General features: G+C 45.2%; 1 protein-coding gene across 1 annotated transcript in view; it reads right to left on the bottom strand.

Annotated features, from left to right (window-relative positions):
- The window catches only part of LOC147701272 (IgGFc-binding protein-like), a 901303-nt gene that overhangs the window by 716197 nt on the left and 167181 nt on the right, over window positions 1-17925 (bottom strand). Inside the window, exon 18 of the mRNA XM_086929332.1 lies at window positions 15467-15838. Coding sequence (XP_086785458.1) covers window positions 15467-15838 — 372 coding nt within the window. The remainder of the gene's footprint in view (window positions 1-15466; window positions 15839-17925) is intronic.

Here is a 17925-nt window from a genome sequence, read left to right as displayed (position 1 = left end):
TTTCCCAATAGGCTCTGCGCATTGGAATAACATAAACGATAGCTTAGACGTAGGACTGAGGTCGACTAGGTCTCTATTTATTTATTTATTTTTTGACGTTTGTAAAGCGCAATGTTACCGTACGGTGTCCTGGCACTGTCTAGATAGCTCCTAAAGCTAGGCCTCGAGATTAGTTTACAAACAGCCACGCTTTTAGGTTTCTGCAAAAGGTCATCAAATCGAGAGACAATCGTAGTGCCACCGGCAGGGCATTCCAGGCAACCGCCACCTCTCAGCTGAAACTTTTTCCCCCCAACACACTTCCCTAGTGCGTGGGATCTTAATCTGTCCCAGAGTGGCTGACCTAAGAAGTCTGCCAGGTCTGTACCAGTGAAAATATTGCCCTAGGAACGCTGGACCTATTCCATGGACTGCCTTGAATACAATACACATGCTTTTGAATAAAATCCGCTTCCGCACTGGAAGCCAGTGCAGCTTCACACATTTGTGTGAGATAGGTGCAAATTTAGGCAAGCCTGTGAGGAGGCGTGCTGCTGCGTTCTGTATTATCTGTAGCTTATTAAGTACTCCTTGCTGGGCTTCGAGGAGTAGACTGTTACAGTAATCTAGTTGTGTAAGCACCATGGCCATCACCACAATTTTTTTACAGTCAACTGGAAGAAACAGGAGAACCTTCTGCAGGATTTTCAGCGTCCAATGAATAGATGAGGCTAAGGCATTTAGTCCCCATCTCTTCCGGCCACCACCTCGAGCTCCAGAAGTTGACCGTGGAGCCGAACAATTTCACTTCGGTTTTGGCCGAATTGAGCTTTAAGCAATTCCTGGCCATCCAGGTGCTTACCGCAGTCATGCATTCCTGGAACTTACCAACCACGTCATCTTCTCTCCCTGGTAGCAGAGACACCACTATTTGTGTGTCGTCTGCGTAAGATGTTAATTCAAACCCATATGAGCGGATGACCGGGGCCAGGGAGGAGACATAGACATTAAACAGGGTCGGGCTAAGCGCGGACCCCTGAGGGACCCCGCAAGGTGGTTGAAAAGGTTTGGACTCAAAGTCGCCCAACGCAACCACCTGGACCCTGTTGGTCAAGAAAGATCTCAAAATGTCTAAGGCCTTCCCCTGTACCCAGCATTCTTCTAACCGGTCCACCAAGATGGTATGGTGGACTGTTTTAAAGGCCGCCGACAGGTCCAGCATAACCAAGGCCGCCCGACCCCTCTCTTCCGTTGATTTGATCAGGGCGGACTCCGTACTGTGGCCAGGTCTAAACCCACGTTGTGAGCTGTCTAGCCTTTGAGTGGTTCCTAGGTATGCACTAAGCTGGATGTTCATGATTCTTTCTATGATCTTAGCTGGCAATGGCAGTCTTGCAATCGGCCGACAGTTGTTTGGGTCAGTAATATCTAAGTTGGGCTTCTTTAATAGGGGTTTGACAGAGGCCCGCTTCCAGCTCGATGGAAAATCCCCTATCTCAAATAGCTGGTTAAATAATACTGCTAGAGTATCGGCTATGGGGGCTGCTGCCTATTTTGCTACAGTTGCTGGGCAGGGGTCGTGAGGTGAACCTGATTTAATGCTCAGCAGGTGCCTCTTGATCTCTTCTCCCTTAACTGAGGCAAAAGCAAGCAGTTTGATGCCCTGTGAGTCCGCAGTCAGGCTCCTAGACCTAGATTCCTGCAGGCTCTGTAACACCTGAGCTTTCAAGGATACACAAATCCTTCCAACCTTGTTTGTAAAAAATTGAGCTAGGTTTTCACAGAGTTCCTTGCTAGGTGGCGTAGCTGCTACCTTGGGCATGGCCAGACTTGCAACCGTGTAGAAAAGTTCCTTAGGGGAATTTTTTGCCCCGAGGATACGGTCCGTAAAGTAGGATTGTTTGAGTTGTCTTATCTTCTCTTTGTAAATTCCCTGACTAGCTCTATATTTCTTTTTTCCGGCCTCACTGTAGTTTTTACGCCAGGCTCGTTCTAGTTTTTTGCACTCTAGCTTGAGCTCCCTGAGTTCCTCTGAATACCAGGGGGCTGACGGAACCATGCGAAGGGATGCTAACTTTTTGGTGGGGTCAGGATGGTACAGGCCTGATTGATCCAGTTATCAAAGCCTAATGCAGCTTCATCTGCCCCTGGGGGCAAAGATACCTTAGAGGCCCCCTCTATTTTATTCCAGGCTCTATTAATCCTAGCTTCCTTCTTGTTCTGTCTCACCCTTTGTGATGGCGTGCCTAATATACAAAACCAAATCATGGCATGGTCTGACCAGGCTACGGGCTCTGAATGAGTAAATTTTAATTCTGGATAATTTGTAAATATCCTGTCCAGGGTATGGCCGGCTGTATGGGTTGGACCTGCGACCACCTGTACTAGCCCTAACCCTTCCATTAATTCTTTCAGTGCCGCTGTGTTGCTGTCTTGAATATTTTCCAGCTAGAAGTTAAAATCTCCCAGGACCGTATAAGCCTCTGCACACAGTGCTTCTTCTAGGAAGCTGGCTGCTGCACCCAGGAACAATGTCTTGGTGCCGGGTGGTCTGTATATCAGACAGCCCTTAAATGATTGATGGTCCGATAGAACTTAATTAAATGCTAAAGCCTCGCATGAATCTAATGATTGTGGGAGGAAGCTACTTTTGATCAAGGGGTGATAAATGACCGCGAGACCGCCCCCTCTTCTCTTTGGCCTGTCTTGTGTGTAGATAAGGTATTCTGCTGGAGTCCCTTTCACTAGATCCGGACCAGAGGCCGAATCCGTCCATGTCTCCGTTACAAATGCTATTTTAATTTCGTTGTCTTGAATCAGCTCGGCAATCTCTAGACTATGCTTGACCAATGATCTTGCATTGATCAGGAGACAGTCAAGCTCACTCTTCATGGTCTCCCCACTAATCCTGATGCGCGGGGTCATTGCCCGAGACGGGCACATAAGAGTATCTGGAATGTGTTCGTGACATACATGACAGATATGAGGGCCTCCTTGTGTGCTGCCATCCAGGCACAGTGCTTTACAACCTGTCTTTCTCTTCCCCGCATTCAGACCCAGGTGTATGTTACGCCCATAAACCTTGCGTGGGGATCTGCCTGAGGTAAAACGGCCAGGGATCGTGGCTCTAGGTGCGGGACCGGCGCGGACGAGCGCAGACGGGCTTGCCTTTGGTGCGCATTTCGGCGCACCGCGGGCGCGCCCGCTGCGCGGTCGCGCCAGCCTTGCTTTTAAAATGGTGTTGAGAAAAAGCCTAGAGCGCTCACCTTGGCCAAAACCAAAATGGCGGCCGTCCGGGCAAGCTTTGGATGAAGATCCCTCCTTCCAATGCCTCTGATGTACATGAGACACGGCCCCAAGCTATGTGCTTCAATGTTATAATTAGCAGTGAGTTAAATTCATTAAAAATACAATATTCAGCGAAAAAGTTAAAAGGTTTAAAAATCGGCAGTTCAGTTCCCTGATACCCAGAATCCTTGTTAGTGCAATAAACGCAGTAGCAGCAATGAGATTAGCAAAGGTTGTAACCTGCTCCAGGCTCACGCCTCAGGAGCTATCTATTGAATATATTAGACTTAATTGTGTGTGCCAGCTAGCTCAGAGGTCACTAGAAACGTTCTCGAGTAAACAAGAAGGCGTTTAGCTTTCCTGAATAGACAAGAAGGGATTAGCTTCTGACAACCATATCACATGACAACTTTGTTCCCCCTGCAATAAGGAATCTACTATCTCTAGAGTCGCGGAAACAATAGATAGCTATTTTACTCAGTCAATTGTGCACGCTTCGTTTCACCAGGAATGCAGAGATATAGAGAGACGGGCGTTTTCAATGAAAATGGTTATTTATTGAGCAGTCTTCTTTCTCATGCAAGAGAAATGAATTGCCACAATTGCAATACTTATCATAAAGTAAAGTGCATACAGTAAAAGGAGTATTATGAAATAATACTGTAAAAGCATTTATATGGTTTCTAAGCCATAAGATACTTAAAATTGATAAAATACATACAATGATAAAATAATGACTAAACGTACTCAACTGGTGTTTCTAAGATACGCCTACCCCAGTGTACCTAACCTAAGCCTAGTACAGGGAAGGAGTAGATGAGTTACAGTTTTTACCAAGAATCTGAATCAAGAATTCTCTATGGGTCTAATCAGTTCCGTACCTTGGGTATAGAATGAAGGAGGTCTTGTATCTCTTTCTCAGAACTCGATCTCCCATAAACCCGCAAGGGTGTCAGGGAAACACTGGAGCTGGATTTTCTCTGCAGGAGAAAAGACAGCGTCTCTCTCAGTGCGTCAGCAGGGAGGGTCGGCTTCCTTCAGCACTCATATCAGCTGGGCGTCGGGCAAGTAGATAGCCGATCTTCTCTAAACCACTGTGTGTTTGCTTAAGGCAGATGCTGGTATTTTTATACCTGGAAGGTGCCGAGTTTGACCTAAGGTTGGACATAAGACGTCACTAAGAACTGGCAGTTCTTTCAGGACTCTCAGGAGTTCTATGACGAATCAAAACAGAAGCAGGGGAATTTCCCGGGCTGCTGGAGGCTTGGTTTGTTTAAGAACGCGTTGTACTTTCTAGGAGTCTATGGGAGTAGGCTTGCCGTATTCGGACTATATTGGCTGTGACTTAATATGGATATGATTCTTATGCCTTTATAGGGATATGATTTATTATAACCACACAAGAACATAAATCGGGAATATCTAATTAGGGTCCTAGATACATTCACAACAATAGTGCACCCTGGATTATGACTGGAAGAACCGCTACTCTTTAGGGACGACGGCGTGCATCTTTCGACAATGGGGAAACCTTATTTTATGATGGAAATGAGAGATGTGGTCAGTAAGTTGTGGAATGAGGTGATATGGTGTCACAGGAATGCTTGAGGTGGTTGGGAGCGAAAGATGCACAGTGGTTCCGCTTAACTGCCCTAAAGGGGGTTACCTGGTTGGCGGTATTTGGGAGGGGTGAGGGGGTCAGTAGCAGGCCCACCCACCTCTCATGGGGGGGAAGAGTGAATGATGGGGTGAGACTGGAGGCATGAGTGGAATGCCAGGATGCTAAAAGAGATCTGAAGAAAGGGATGAAGAATGGAATGGGTCATGGAATGGAATGGAAGGTGAGTACGGAGTGTGTGACGGTTGAGTTGGTGTTGGGGGGATTTCTTGTTGATTAATGTGTATTTGTTTTTTGTTATGTTTGTGCAGGCTGGTCCTAATAAATGGCCTTTTACGCTTTAAACATCAGTGTGGCCTGATTATTGCACGATGCAGGGCCCCGGGGGAAGTGGAGATGCAGTCTAGTTTTCCCCCAGGGTCGTTTGCACTGGGAAGGGCCAGGCTGGGGTTGGGTGAGTGGTTTGGGTGGTGGGTATAAAATGCAGGAGAGGAAGGTGGCTTCCTCTTCCTGCATTCTGGGATCGTCAGGTGGGATTAGTTAATTAAGGCCTCCCACCCACCCTATAGTTATTAGGGTTCTAGTGTAGGGTTGGCAGAGCGTGCCAGTTTAGGACGGGCTGCAGGGTAGGCGGTATTTGGGAAGGGTGGGGGAGTCACTACTGGGTTCACCCAACTCTCAAGGTGGGGGGAGAGTGAATGATGGGGGTGAGGCTGGAGGCATGAGTGGAATGCCAGGATGCAAAGAGAGATCTGAAGAAAGGTATGAAGAACGGAATGGGTCATGGAATGGAATGTAAGGTGAGTCCAGAGTGTATGAAGGTTGAGTTGATGTTGAGGGGGATTTGTTGTTGAATAATGTGTATTTGGTTGTTGTTATGTTTGTGTAGCCTGGTCCTGATAAATGGCCTTGTACGCTTTAAACATCAGTGTGGCCTGATCATTGTGCAAAGTAGTGTTGAATTTCTGAACGGTAAAATGCACTTTTGCATTTGTATTGTTTGTGATGAGCACATCCTCATTAGCAGATTGGGATCACTTCAGAGCAGTGTCGGATCACAATTAGGCCCGGGCACTCCCTAAAACAAGCATGGGCACAGCCAATAGGTCTCGTCTTTGGGACCTAATAGATCTTCTGAAGCATAGAATGGGATTATCAGGTTCAGTAGTACATTGGTTTACTTCATTTCTCCAAAATCAAACTCAACAATTCAAGGTCAACAATGCCCTGTCCAAACCTGTCTCAGTAACGTTAGGAGTACCGCAAGGTTCATCTTTATCCCCAACACTGTTTAACCTTTTCATGGAACCTCTCACCGAAATTCTTCAAGCATCTAACGTGCAATACCACATGTTCGCGGATGACACCCAACTATACCTTAAGATCCACACCTTAGAAGACATCAAACTACTTAACAGAACACTTAGGAATACCCACATATGGTTGGCAGAAAACCATCTCAAACTGAATGCCCTAAAAACTGAATTCTTGTTAATAGCTCCACCCGCCCAAGTCCCCACAATGCAAGACTGGATACAACACATCACGGCTCTCAACGTTCAACCAATCATCGTTGACTCAGCTAAGTCTTTGGGAATAACTCTTGACAGCAACCTCAATATGCAAAAACACATCAGCAATGCTACAAAGGGAGCAAATTTCCTGATAATTACATTGAGGAAGCTAAAACCCTTCCTGCCACACAATGACTTTAAGCTGGCAGTACAAGCGCTAGTTATCCCTAAAGTCGATTCCGGAGCATCTCTCTTTGCGGCCTACCCAAAACTACAACGGCACCGCTAAGTGCCTCAATCGATGCTGCAGCGAGACTTATCACTGGTTCTAAAAGAAATTCCCACATCTCCCCGGACCTAAAATCCTTGAACTGGCTACCTCTGGAAGCCAGAATCCTTTGGAAAATAGCATGTATGACACATAAAGCCCTGCATCACAAAACTCCCAGCTATCGAGCACAGAAACTGACAATCTCTGGTGGGATTAGACCTTCAAGGAGTGCGGAAACCCTACTACTGAAACCACAAAGATTCAAGAAGAAGAAAACATATAACCAAACTTTCTCAGGGATGGCACCCAGAATTTGGAATGCTATACCCTCTGAAATCAGACTGAACCCCTTGACAGCTTCCTTTAAAAAGAAGGTAAAATCTATTCTCATGGCAAAATTCCCCTAAGTTAAGGTCAAAGACATATTGCAACCTAATTTACCCTCGCTATTACATCACAAGGACAAGGACCTACTAAGCAATCAAGACACTATCTTCCCTCTATCTGACTCAAGGGGAAACCATCTAGCTGTACCTTACCACTGTGCCTTTACACATCGTTTATATATATGTATTAACTAGCCTGTTATTGATGTCAAAAGAACTGTATTTACTGTAAAGCGCTCTGATATCCGCAAAGGTCTTGTTCGCGCTCTATAAAACTTTCAAATGCATAAATAAATAAATAAATAAATAAATAAATAAGTGGTTAATCATGCTGCACATTATCCTGGGCGCTCTGCAGAAATAGCAAGAAGAAATGCCTTTAAGCACAACATAAAATGGTCGCCTGTGCTGGAGGAAGAAGTTTGCTTTGAGAGATTTTATTCACCTGGCCACGTTTTCTTACAAAAAATGCATTGAATTATGTTCTGCTTGATGCTTTCATGTTAAAAATGTGCTTTCATTAAAAGGTAGAAACAATTAACAGGTTGGAGTCTTTGCATATATTCTATTTAAAGACTGGCTAAAAAATGCGTTTTCTACTTTTGGTGATGTTACCGTGATTACTACTGCGCCAGCTGTAACCAGCAACACGAGGGAGGGGAAAGGAATGTTGGTGGGAATTAAAGCTGGATAGGGTGGGCTGGGAAAGCAAGCGAAAACAGCTGGGATGAGGCCAGGGGAAACCAACATAAACACCAGAGCAGCAATGGCAGGGGTGAATTAGGGATTGCAGATATATGTCAAAGGAAAATAACATGAACAAGCCTCGTGAAAGAAGCATCATTTTAAATGGTTTTTGGCTCCACAAAACATAAACCACTGGTGTAGGTATTTACCAAATGTACTGAAAAACCTTATTAACCGTTTCCTATGGGATGTAAATCCATCCATCCATATCCATTTGTAAAGCGCACGGCTACCACCAACAGCGGTGTCCCGGCGTTAAAATAGCAGCGTAAATGGTCATAGAGCCCACAGTAGTGTAACGGTAGGAGAATGGTGATGGGGCGTGTCCTGGAAACTGCATCAGCCTAGGCTGAGACACACGTGGAGGCTGCTAAAGCCTGCTGTGGGGACATATCATACTCCCAAAATAACACCAAGACAAACAAAAGGGCTGGAGACGGGAGCAGTGGCTCTTTGCAAGTGAAATATTAGTTCTACAGACAGTAAAATTAGATTGATATATGAAGTTTTTTTAAGCACCACTAGCGAATTTGTGGTATAAAGCAACAGGTTTCATGTGAGCAGGACATGTCATAATGACAGGTGCAATACCTCAAAACTGTTGATTATTAAACGTTCTTTTCTTTTGATGTCAGCGTAGCATACTTTTTCCAAATGAGCACTAGTAAAGGTCTGCCAGACACCGGCTTATGGTGAAACATTGAAATTGAATGTTTTTTGCTGAAAATAGCTTCATTGCGTTATGCCAATTTCACCCTCCTTGGGGATTTCAACCTACGCCCTACAAGCTTCATTGCGTTATGCCAATTTCACCCTCCTTGGGGATTTCAACCTTCATGTTGACAATATGGAGGATACTGCCTCCCTTAATTTCTTGTCCACTCTGGCTGACTGAATCAAGTTGTTAGTGGTCCAACGCACAAAGCAGGCCACACTCTTGATTTAATCTGTATGAACTTGGAAGGCCTAGTCACACTCAATCCTGTTCCTGTAGTCTGGTCGGATCACCTGCTTGTCCCTTTCATATTTCCCTGCCTCTGCACAAACCGTCATGTCCATCCGGCTAAACAACTGGGCAGAAACTGGAGTAGGATTTCTTCTGATAGCCTAGCTCCTCACCTCTTATCTGTTGACCACTTTGATACGAGCCTTGACCTTGATACACGATTAACACACATTAATGATCACATTACCTCGGCAATCGATCAGATCGCCCCTATTAGGCCCATAAAAACCTATTGCTCTGCTCCCTCGGCCCCATGGTATTCGAATGATCTTCGCAAGCTCAAATCAGAATGTAAACGTCTTGAGAGACGTTGGAGAATCACCTTCTCACCAGATCGTAAAATTCTTTACAAAGCCGCCCTGAAAAACTATAGGAAAAAGATCATTGAACATAAAAGAATATTCTTAGAAGAAAAAATTAATCGTTCCCAAGGTTCATCAAGGGAAATATTTGAGACAGTCAGATCCTTCACAGATCCCCTGGCATTGAAACGACCTCCAGTGGTATCACAGACTCTCTGTGATAATCTCTCTGTCTTTTTCGAGAATAAAATAGCCACCATTCATGATTCTTTCCCTACCAACACCTCAGTATATAATAGTCCTATATCCGTTTCTCTACCTGGCCCTGAGTCCCTGTTCGTTGATTTTGCAGAGATTTCTCTGGAACAATCTCTTGCAGAACTTCTTAAAATTAAATCTGGCTCTCCGCTGGACCCATGGCCGGCTAAACATTACAAATCCTTAGCTCCCATTCTTAATCCCTTTATGAACAGAATATGGAATGACTCATTACAGCTGGGAGTTTTCCCCGACACCTGGAAACAAGCACGCCTGGTTCCGATAATTAAGAAGGCCAGCGCCGATCCCTGTGATCCTGCCAACTACAGGCCTATTTCTCTACTGCCTGCCCCTGCTAAAGTACTAGAAAGACTTGCTCAACAACAACTAGCCAGCTTTCTCGAAACATCAGGTGCTTTTCACGATTCTCAGCATGGCTTCAGACCAGGATACAGCACTGAGTCGGCTCTCATCGAGATGTCAGACGCAGTAAGATGGAGGCTGGACGAGGGATCAAGAGCGGTGTTGGTGCTGCTGGACTTGTCGGCAGCATTCGACACCGTCTCCCACCCCCTCCTCCTTGATCGCCTGCATTCAAAAGGTATCCAGGGCACGGCCTTAGGATGGATTTCATCCTTCTTGTCTAGCCGGACCCAGGCAGTGTTTACCCCCCCATTCATTTCTGAAAGTCGTCCGCTTCGGTGGGGAGTCCCTCAAGGCTCCTCGCTGAGCCCCCTCTTATTTAACGTTTATTTTTCCCCACTTTTCGATATCATCGCCCAAACTGGTATAAAGGTCTCCTCCTATGCTGATGATATCCAGCTTATGTTTTCATTTGATAACACCTCTCCCTCAACTTTTGATCCATTAAAAAATTGTCTCCGTACTATTGCCCATTGGATGGACAATAATTTTCTTAGATTGAATGCTGGGAAAACGGAGGTCCTCTTTTTTCACCAGCCTTCTCCACTTGACCCTAATATTTGGTGGCCTACCGACTTAAGTACCCCCCCCCCCTCCCAAAAGAATCTGTGAAGAATCTTGGAGTGAGATGGGACTCCAACCTTACTTTTTATCATCAAGTGCATACAGTCTCTACTGCCTGTCTAGCCAAGATTAGAATGATAAAAAAGTTCATTCACTTTCTGCCGAGTAACACCAGGAAGATTGTTTTCCAGGCGTTGATCACTTCACACCTGGACTACGCCAATGCCCTCTATTCTGGCCTATCTGCAGGGCTCAGTCATCGCCTTCAGACAGTACAGAATGCGGCGGTGCGATTGGTTACCGGTCTCCCCCTACGTGAGCACATTACCCCTCACCGCCGCAAACTCCACTGGCTACCACTGCAAAAAAGGGCCGAATTTAAAGCTTTGGTACTAGCTCATCGGGCAATGCAGGGTAAAGGCTCCGCATATCTGTCTTCCTGTTTGATTCTTTATAATAACTTCAGGACCCTACGTTCCTCGTCAAAAAACTTCCTGTCGGTTCCTAGATTTAGGAAATTCCGCTCAGGTGGGAAAACTTTCCCAGTGTTGACATCGGCCCTATGGAATAAACTTCCTATTGCCATCCGGCTGATCAAAGATGAACAACCTTTCCGGCGAGCACTCAAAACTCACCTGTTCTGCTGAGTTACTTCTGCCTCAATTTACCATCAAAGGTCTGCATGTAGTTATACAGGAGCGCCGGGACACCCCGTTGGGGTAGCTGTGCGCGATACCAAAACACACTAAATAAATAAATAAAATGCACAACACCTTTAATGCCACCCCTCTGGAAACATTATAAGAATGTAAGGTAATATAAAGTTTATCCACAAAGCGCAGTATGTTTGAAAGAGGACCTTATTCCACAAGAGGAACGCCCACGAAGCGTCACTTCCTGCCAGTATGGGTCAGTAACTGCTGTTTGGAATACCCACTGAAGGTTTGTGCAGTGTGTGCGCCCATTTAAATAACCACACTGCACGTATACCCAGGCATGCACAGAATGCAATGAAACCATGCACAACAAGTGAACAATGCTCTTTATCACAAAGGCACTAACACTCCATATGTTTGCACTGTACTGTACAGTACCCAAAAAAGTGGCGGTGTTGTGCAGGCACGAACAGCAATGGGTTAACTGACTCCAAGAGAAGAGCTGACATGCTCACTCAGGAGAACCGTTGTAATTGTGCAGGTTTATTGAAACCTTCTTATGTTTTGTTTATGAATCATGCATCACTAGCAGGTTATATGTTACCTCTGCAGCAGGCAGACGTCACAAGCAAGGGCTCTGGTGACAGTTCCCCCACAAAACTGAAACAAGCTCGGGAGTGGTGTGCGCGCACACTTGCTTGTGCCTGCCGCTGCACGCAAGCTCTAACACTCCCTCTTCATGGCCACACACATGCAATAGCAATGTGTGGGGAGCGCCACTAACTTTACCAGCATGATGAAAGACGCCTAAATCCTGTATCACTGCAGACAGTGGGGGGAAAAAAGCAGGCAAATGCAAGCTCGTGAGAAGTTTAAATAAAACACGTTGAGAAGGGAAAGCAAAGCAGTGGAAAAAAAAAAACAGGCAAATGCAAACAGCTATTTTCAAGCACTCGTGCGTGTGCTGGCATCCACCTGGCGGGAGCAGGCAGCGGCGCGCAGGGGCCTTCTGTTTTCAATTAGCGCGTATGTCGCTGCTCGCCCCCGCAAAGTGGTTGCCAGCACAAGCACGAGTGCTTGGAAAGAGCTGACCAATTTCTAAAGGTAATCTCCTAGGGCAACACATGCGTGATGCCTGGGCGAGACCTAAAAAGTGGCCCACATTCCAGATTAGTCAGATTTTTTTGTAGTTTTATATAGTGTGAACTGACCTTCTGACAGGAAAAGGAGAAGAACAGAGATTCTTCTATGTCCCCCTGCCTCACCCTTCCAAGAGGGGAGAGGGCGACAAATAACCAGAGGAGCACCCTCGCTGGCCCTAACCACCTTAACTTTCCAGTCCGCCTCCCTACCCCAGTCTTCTGCACAGCGAGTGCTAATGGCTTCCCATCAGCAGCTTCTTGAGGCCTCTTTCACACCTGGAGGAAGCCAGGGACTGGGACAGCTCAAGCTGTGACAGAAGGAGTAGGGCATTCTTATTCTGCCTCTGACAATTAGCCAGCCTGAGGCGGGTCAGGTTCAGTATATGTATGCAAAGGCTGTAGTGCCAGCCTTTTATGTTGTTCACTTGCAGTGGAGACAGGGATGGCACTGGCTGGTTGGACTGCTTAGTCCACCCAAAAAACCTCCAATCTACTGGCCTGGACAATCTGCCTTGCCAATCCGAGCCTGTGTGGATACGAAATCGGGAAATCAACATTATACTGTGAAAACAAGTAACTACCTTATACCTAACAACTAGGGGCATATTTACAAGGAATTTGTGTGGGACAGCGCCACAGGTCATTAACCTGCACTGCCCTATGCCAATTGGAAAGGGCAGGAAGGCATTGTGGGCCCGATTCACAGAACTAACTTAAGACAAAATCCTAAACTTACTAACATTTTGGTATTCACAGAAGGCACTTACGCATTTCAGTATTCACAGAAGTTAGGAGTCCTAAATTTAGGACTCCTAAATGCCTTCTGTGCATACCGAAAGTCTTAAAGTTTGAATTTTTCTCAGTTTAAGAGTAGTAAAGTTAGGACTCCTAACTTTAGGATCCTAAATACCTTCTGTGAATACCGAAAGTCCTAAAGTTAGGATTTTTCTCAGTTTAGGAGTAGTAAAGTTAGGAGTCCTAACTTTACTACTCCTAAAATGAGAAACATCCTAACTTTAAGACTTTCGGTATTCACAGAAGGCATTTAGGAGTCCTAAAGTTAGGACTCCTAACTTCTGTGAATACCGAAATGAGTAAGAGCCTTCTGTGAATAACAAAATGAGTAAGTGCCTTCTATGAATACCAAAATGGTAGTAAGTTTAGTATTTTGTCTTAAGTTAGTTCTGTGAATCGGGCCCTGTATGTACAAGACACAGTGTATTCCAGTCCTTTCAGCCAGCGCTGGTGCACAAATTACAGCCGTTCGCCAATGCTTGCACCATTGCACCATGGTGCAACGGTGTCTGTATTGTTGCCATGATTGTTTTTGTACAGTAAGGGCACCTTCCCACACAAAAACAATCACAAGATGCATTTTCCTATTTCTATGTGTGTGGCAGAATTGAGCACATGTGGAAAGTGGAAAAACACATGGAGAAATTTAAACATTTCTCCTCATTACGCCTGAAGGTGGAAATTGTTGGTGATGCCCTAGATTTACACTATGTTGTAAATCTGTGGCAGTGTCAAAGTCCATAGGTGTTGCATGGGAACACCCACATCACCACCCATGGAACGGTTCTTTGATGCAGAGTAAGGCAAGGCTGCGACATTTGCTGCTTCGCCTTACTCCATACCTACAAGGCCATGAAAAGTCATGCAGGATGGCTTTGCGTGGCCTTGTAGATATTGGCCTGCACTGTGCGCCACCGGAGCATCAGTGATGCTCTTGTGGTGCAAGGGCTTGTAAATATGCCCCCTATCGCTTTCTTGGTTTTATTGGCTAGAACCTAGTAAGCTTACATAATACACCCTTGAGACTGGATTCTATGAGAAGCAGCCTTGAAGTTATTTTTTCTCTAGGAAACCACTGTCTACTGAAAAAATTACTGTCAAAATCAGCTTCATTTGAAAGTGATTTTCTATGGTTTTTGACAAAATGTGCATGTTGACCTATTAAACATCTGGGTTGTGAGTCGAGAGCTCTTGTGGCTTTGGCCCATTAATCATTTTGTCGGTGAGTCAAGTTCTCCTAAGGCAAGGGTGCGATAAAAATAATTTTGCCAGGAATAAAATATTAGCTAGATGACACTGCTCTCACCAGTCATATGGCTAACCGTATGAAGATGACATTGTATTATGTTTGCAGCGTTACAAAGGTGATTCTAGGCACTAATGGTGTCATGAGTTCAAGGCTTGTTTCATAGTTTTTTTAAATGTGACCATCAGTGAATAATGCGTCTTAAAATAACAGACTAAGCCAAAGTGCAAGTGACACCAAAAGCACTTTAATGCTTTTACAGTAGCCATAGTCACAGTTGGAAACCTACATATTTCAACTACATCATGCCTCTAAGGGAAATAGTCATTTGTGTACATTTAGTAAATTATACCCTTTGGGCAAATTGGCCTATTATTGAGCTGTTTGGATACTGAAAACAGTGTATGAATAAGCATACTTATCAGGTGAGCAAAACAGTGTCAGGCAGGTAATGGGTGTCAGAGATGGGAATATGGGGGCATATTATCAAGGGGGTTTATCTCCCTTTTTTGGCTTTAAAAGCCAAGAAAGCGGAGATAAAATTATCTCCCTATTACCCAGCTGTCGCTAACACCAGTTAGCGACAGCTAGTAGGAGATAGCGACCATCTTGGGCCCCACTTTGCATGTCAGTGATATTTATCACTAATGATATGCAAAGTGGGCGTGCCAAGATGTTAGCGACTGAAAACAGTCGCTAACATCGCTATCTTCTATTACCAACTTTTTGGAGATATTCGCGCTAAGCGCAAATATCTCCAAAAGCTAACACCTGCCCTGAGCAGTTCTTAGCCATGTTATCCAATGGGAGGTGGATAACATGGCTAAGAGCATTAGCTCGGTAATGCATGAATATCGCTGACTTTTCAGCGATATTCATGCATTGCGGCGATTTTTATCGCATTTGCAATAAACCTTGGTAATACCAAGGTTTATTTGCGGTAAAAATCGCCGCAGCTCAGCGGTAAATTTTTGTCTCTAACCAAGCAATAGCGATAATTATCGCTATTGCTTGGTAATATGCCCCTTCATCCCCAGAGGAGGTGGGGGTGGCGATGGTGGTATAAGTGGGTCCTGCGAGACGGTCTATGAAACAATGACAAACATGGGAGTAGACAGAGCTAACAATAAGGGGTGAAGAGACAGTTTAGTGCCAACAATAATAAGAATGAATTCTGCTACTATTACAGGTAGCGTTCAGGGTGTGCCATCGCCATCCAAAGAACATGCCTCACAGCGGTATGAAAGGAGACAAGTCTGTTGTCTACTTACCCAAGCCTTCTGGCTCTTGGAGATTGATATGTGTGCATCTCGGAAGTAAACGTGGACAAGTTGCGCCATCTTTTCACCATCTGCATTGCAGAGCTGGAAGTCGACAACAACGCGGAACCAGGATGTTGATGTCTCGTCGCAGAGTGAGGCCACCTCATAGGGTCCTTTGTATTGCACCATGCCTGACATGCCGTCAAACGAGTTGAACTGTAGTCCTGGGGTCATAGTGCATTTCCCGTTCTTCTTGAAGCAGCCTCTAATGCCTTTCCTCAACAAGCAGAGTTCGCATGATATTGCCTCACAAAATACCCCTCCAGCTGCTGAACATGTGCATTTCTGGCTGCAGTCAGGTGAGATAAATGATTCGTCCACCTGGAACAGAGAAGAGTACAGGGTCAACATACAGCAAACATGACGGCTCGGATTAATGAAAACTGGTCTGATAACCCGTGCATAAAAGCAAATATGAGTGGACCCACAATCACCAATCTACCTCCAAGCTCATCTCACCCTCTCAAACCACTCTATAGATCGTGAACCAGCCTGCCATGGATGTCATTGAAGTTATTAATCTAAGGTAGTATAAAGCCAGCTGTATAAAGCAGCAAAGGCATTAAGTACTATTGCACCGATATCTTACACTTGTGCATTCGCAAATGCACTCTTGGGTAGATGTGTCAGGTTTGCTGGAGTGTTCCTGGAATCCTTTGTACATTTTAGGAAGCCGAAACTCTTACTTCCTGGGAATTTCACCAGTAGATTCACAACCAACATCCAGACATACACTCATGAGAGAATCAAAGGGAAAAGGCTAAATTTGCAAAGGTCATACATGACACAGAAACATAGGGTTTGACAACAGGCATGACTATCTGTGTTCCTTCCCTCTACTCATGTACTCATGAGTCTCATCCCCCTGGGACAGTCCTTATGAATAGTAATCAGGTGTGCCCACGCTGCCTCAGTACTATCTCCTCGAAAATAAATTAAATGGTGTAATTCTTAACATATGGCTGCGTCATTACTTCATTGCAATTGCTGTAAATACAATATGAAGAAATCATTTGGGGTAGAATGGACCACTTGTAACTACGTAGCCAGGGTTATTAATACTCTATATCTTTCATAAAAACCCTCATACATGCACTTAGTTGGTACAGCTGTATATCTTGATTCTCTGCTATTAGATAGCGTCAATGCATCATCATAGGGTTTTGTTTTCTGTGATGCTAGCCTCCACCTGGAGGTGAACCATTGGATTCGCAGTAGTGTCCAGAGAAAATTCAGTGCTCAAAGTGAAGTGAATTAAAATTCTTAGAATCGTCCTTGTGAAGATACACTTATTTATTAGAAAAATGAGGATGGTTCAAGAAAAATAAAATGTTTGGTGTGCTTTCAAGGATCGTGTTACTGAATCCCCTGACCGGTAAAAGATTTAAAAACTTGGGTCTACATGTTTCAGCCCCGCTATGCCCAACCGGGTCTACAGTGCTTTCTTCAGGAACAATAGGATTTTTACTTACACAATTTGTGCAGCAATTCAGAGTAGTTCTATTGTGCCACTCTGATTCAAAAAGGTTGATAGTACCTTTGTATAGTCAAACGTTTGTCTCATCAGGGGCCGGAGAAACTCTCACGGTTTTCGCTCACAGATGGTAGTCCCTGCTTGTGCTTACTCTTCCCCCGTTAGCACAAGCAGGGACTATCCGCTGTGAGCGAAAACTGGGAGAGCTCTAAGAAAAAATTTCGGGGGGGGGGGCGGATTCTTCAAGCAAAAGGCAGAGTCGAGCTGCAGGGGCTCTAAGAAGGGGTGAAAAACATCAAAGCCTCATTAACAAGCAAATGGTCTTTTGCGGCTGTGTGTATGCCCGGGAAACTGTCTCATCCCGGGCTGACACACAGGATGGGGAGGGCGGGGGGTGGGGTGGCTCAGGCCCTTTGAGGTCAATGGGCGTTGCGCCTGCCTAAGCCTTCTATTCCCAGACCCTAGCACAGAGTTCTTCAAAATGTGGGGCGCGCCCCCCTCCCAGGGGGGGCGCGCACTCGACCCTAACATCCGCTTTTGTTGTCCTCCACTGTTCCCTGCATTGCAATCTTTACCCATTTCAAATGGGAATTTCTTTTCATTAGCAAACTCCGGTGACAGAGGGTTGGAGGGGGGAGGGAGGGGAAATCACTGGGCGTGCGGTGCCATGCTTTTGTCTGCTAAGTGATAAGAGTTCACCGTCCCAGGAGGCGGTTAATTGGTGGAGCTGAATGCTTCAGCTGCATTGGGAGGCAGGAAGTCTCCTTTGCTAAAAACGAAAGCGAAGAGACAGTCCTGTTCCTTCGTGTTCAATTTCAAAGCAGAGGAGCCTCCCACTGCAGCTGAAATGACTGTTCCATAGCTGCCACAGTTTCAGATTGCTATGTGTTACACTTTTATAATTTCAGTGTAATTATGAGTGACATTTCAATCA

This window comes from Lissotriton vulgaris, chromosome 7 (assembly GCF_964263255.1).
Source record: "Lissotriton vulgaris chromosome 7, aLisVul1.2, whole genome shotgun sequence".
In the NCBI taxonomy this organism is placed as follows: Eukaryota; Metazoa; Chordata; class Amphibia; order Caudata; family Salamandridae; genus Lissotriton; species Lissotriton vulgaris.
This window is presented reverse-complemented; position numbering and strand designations above follow the sequence as displayed.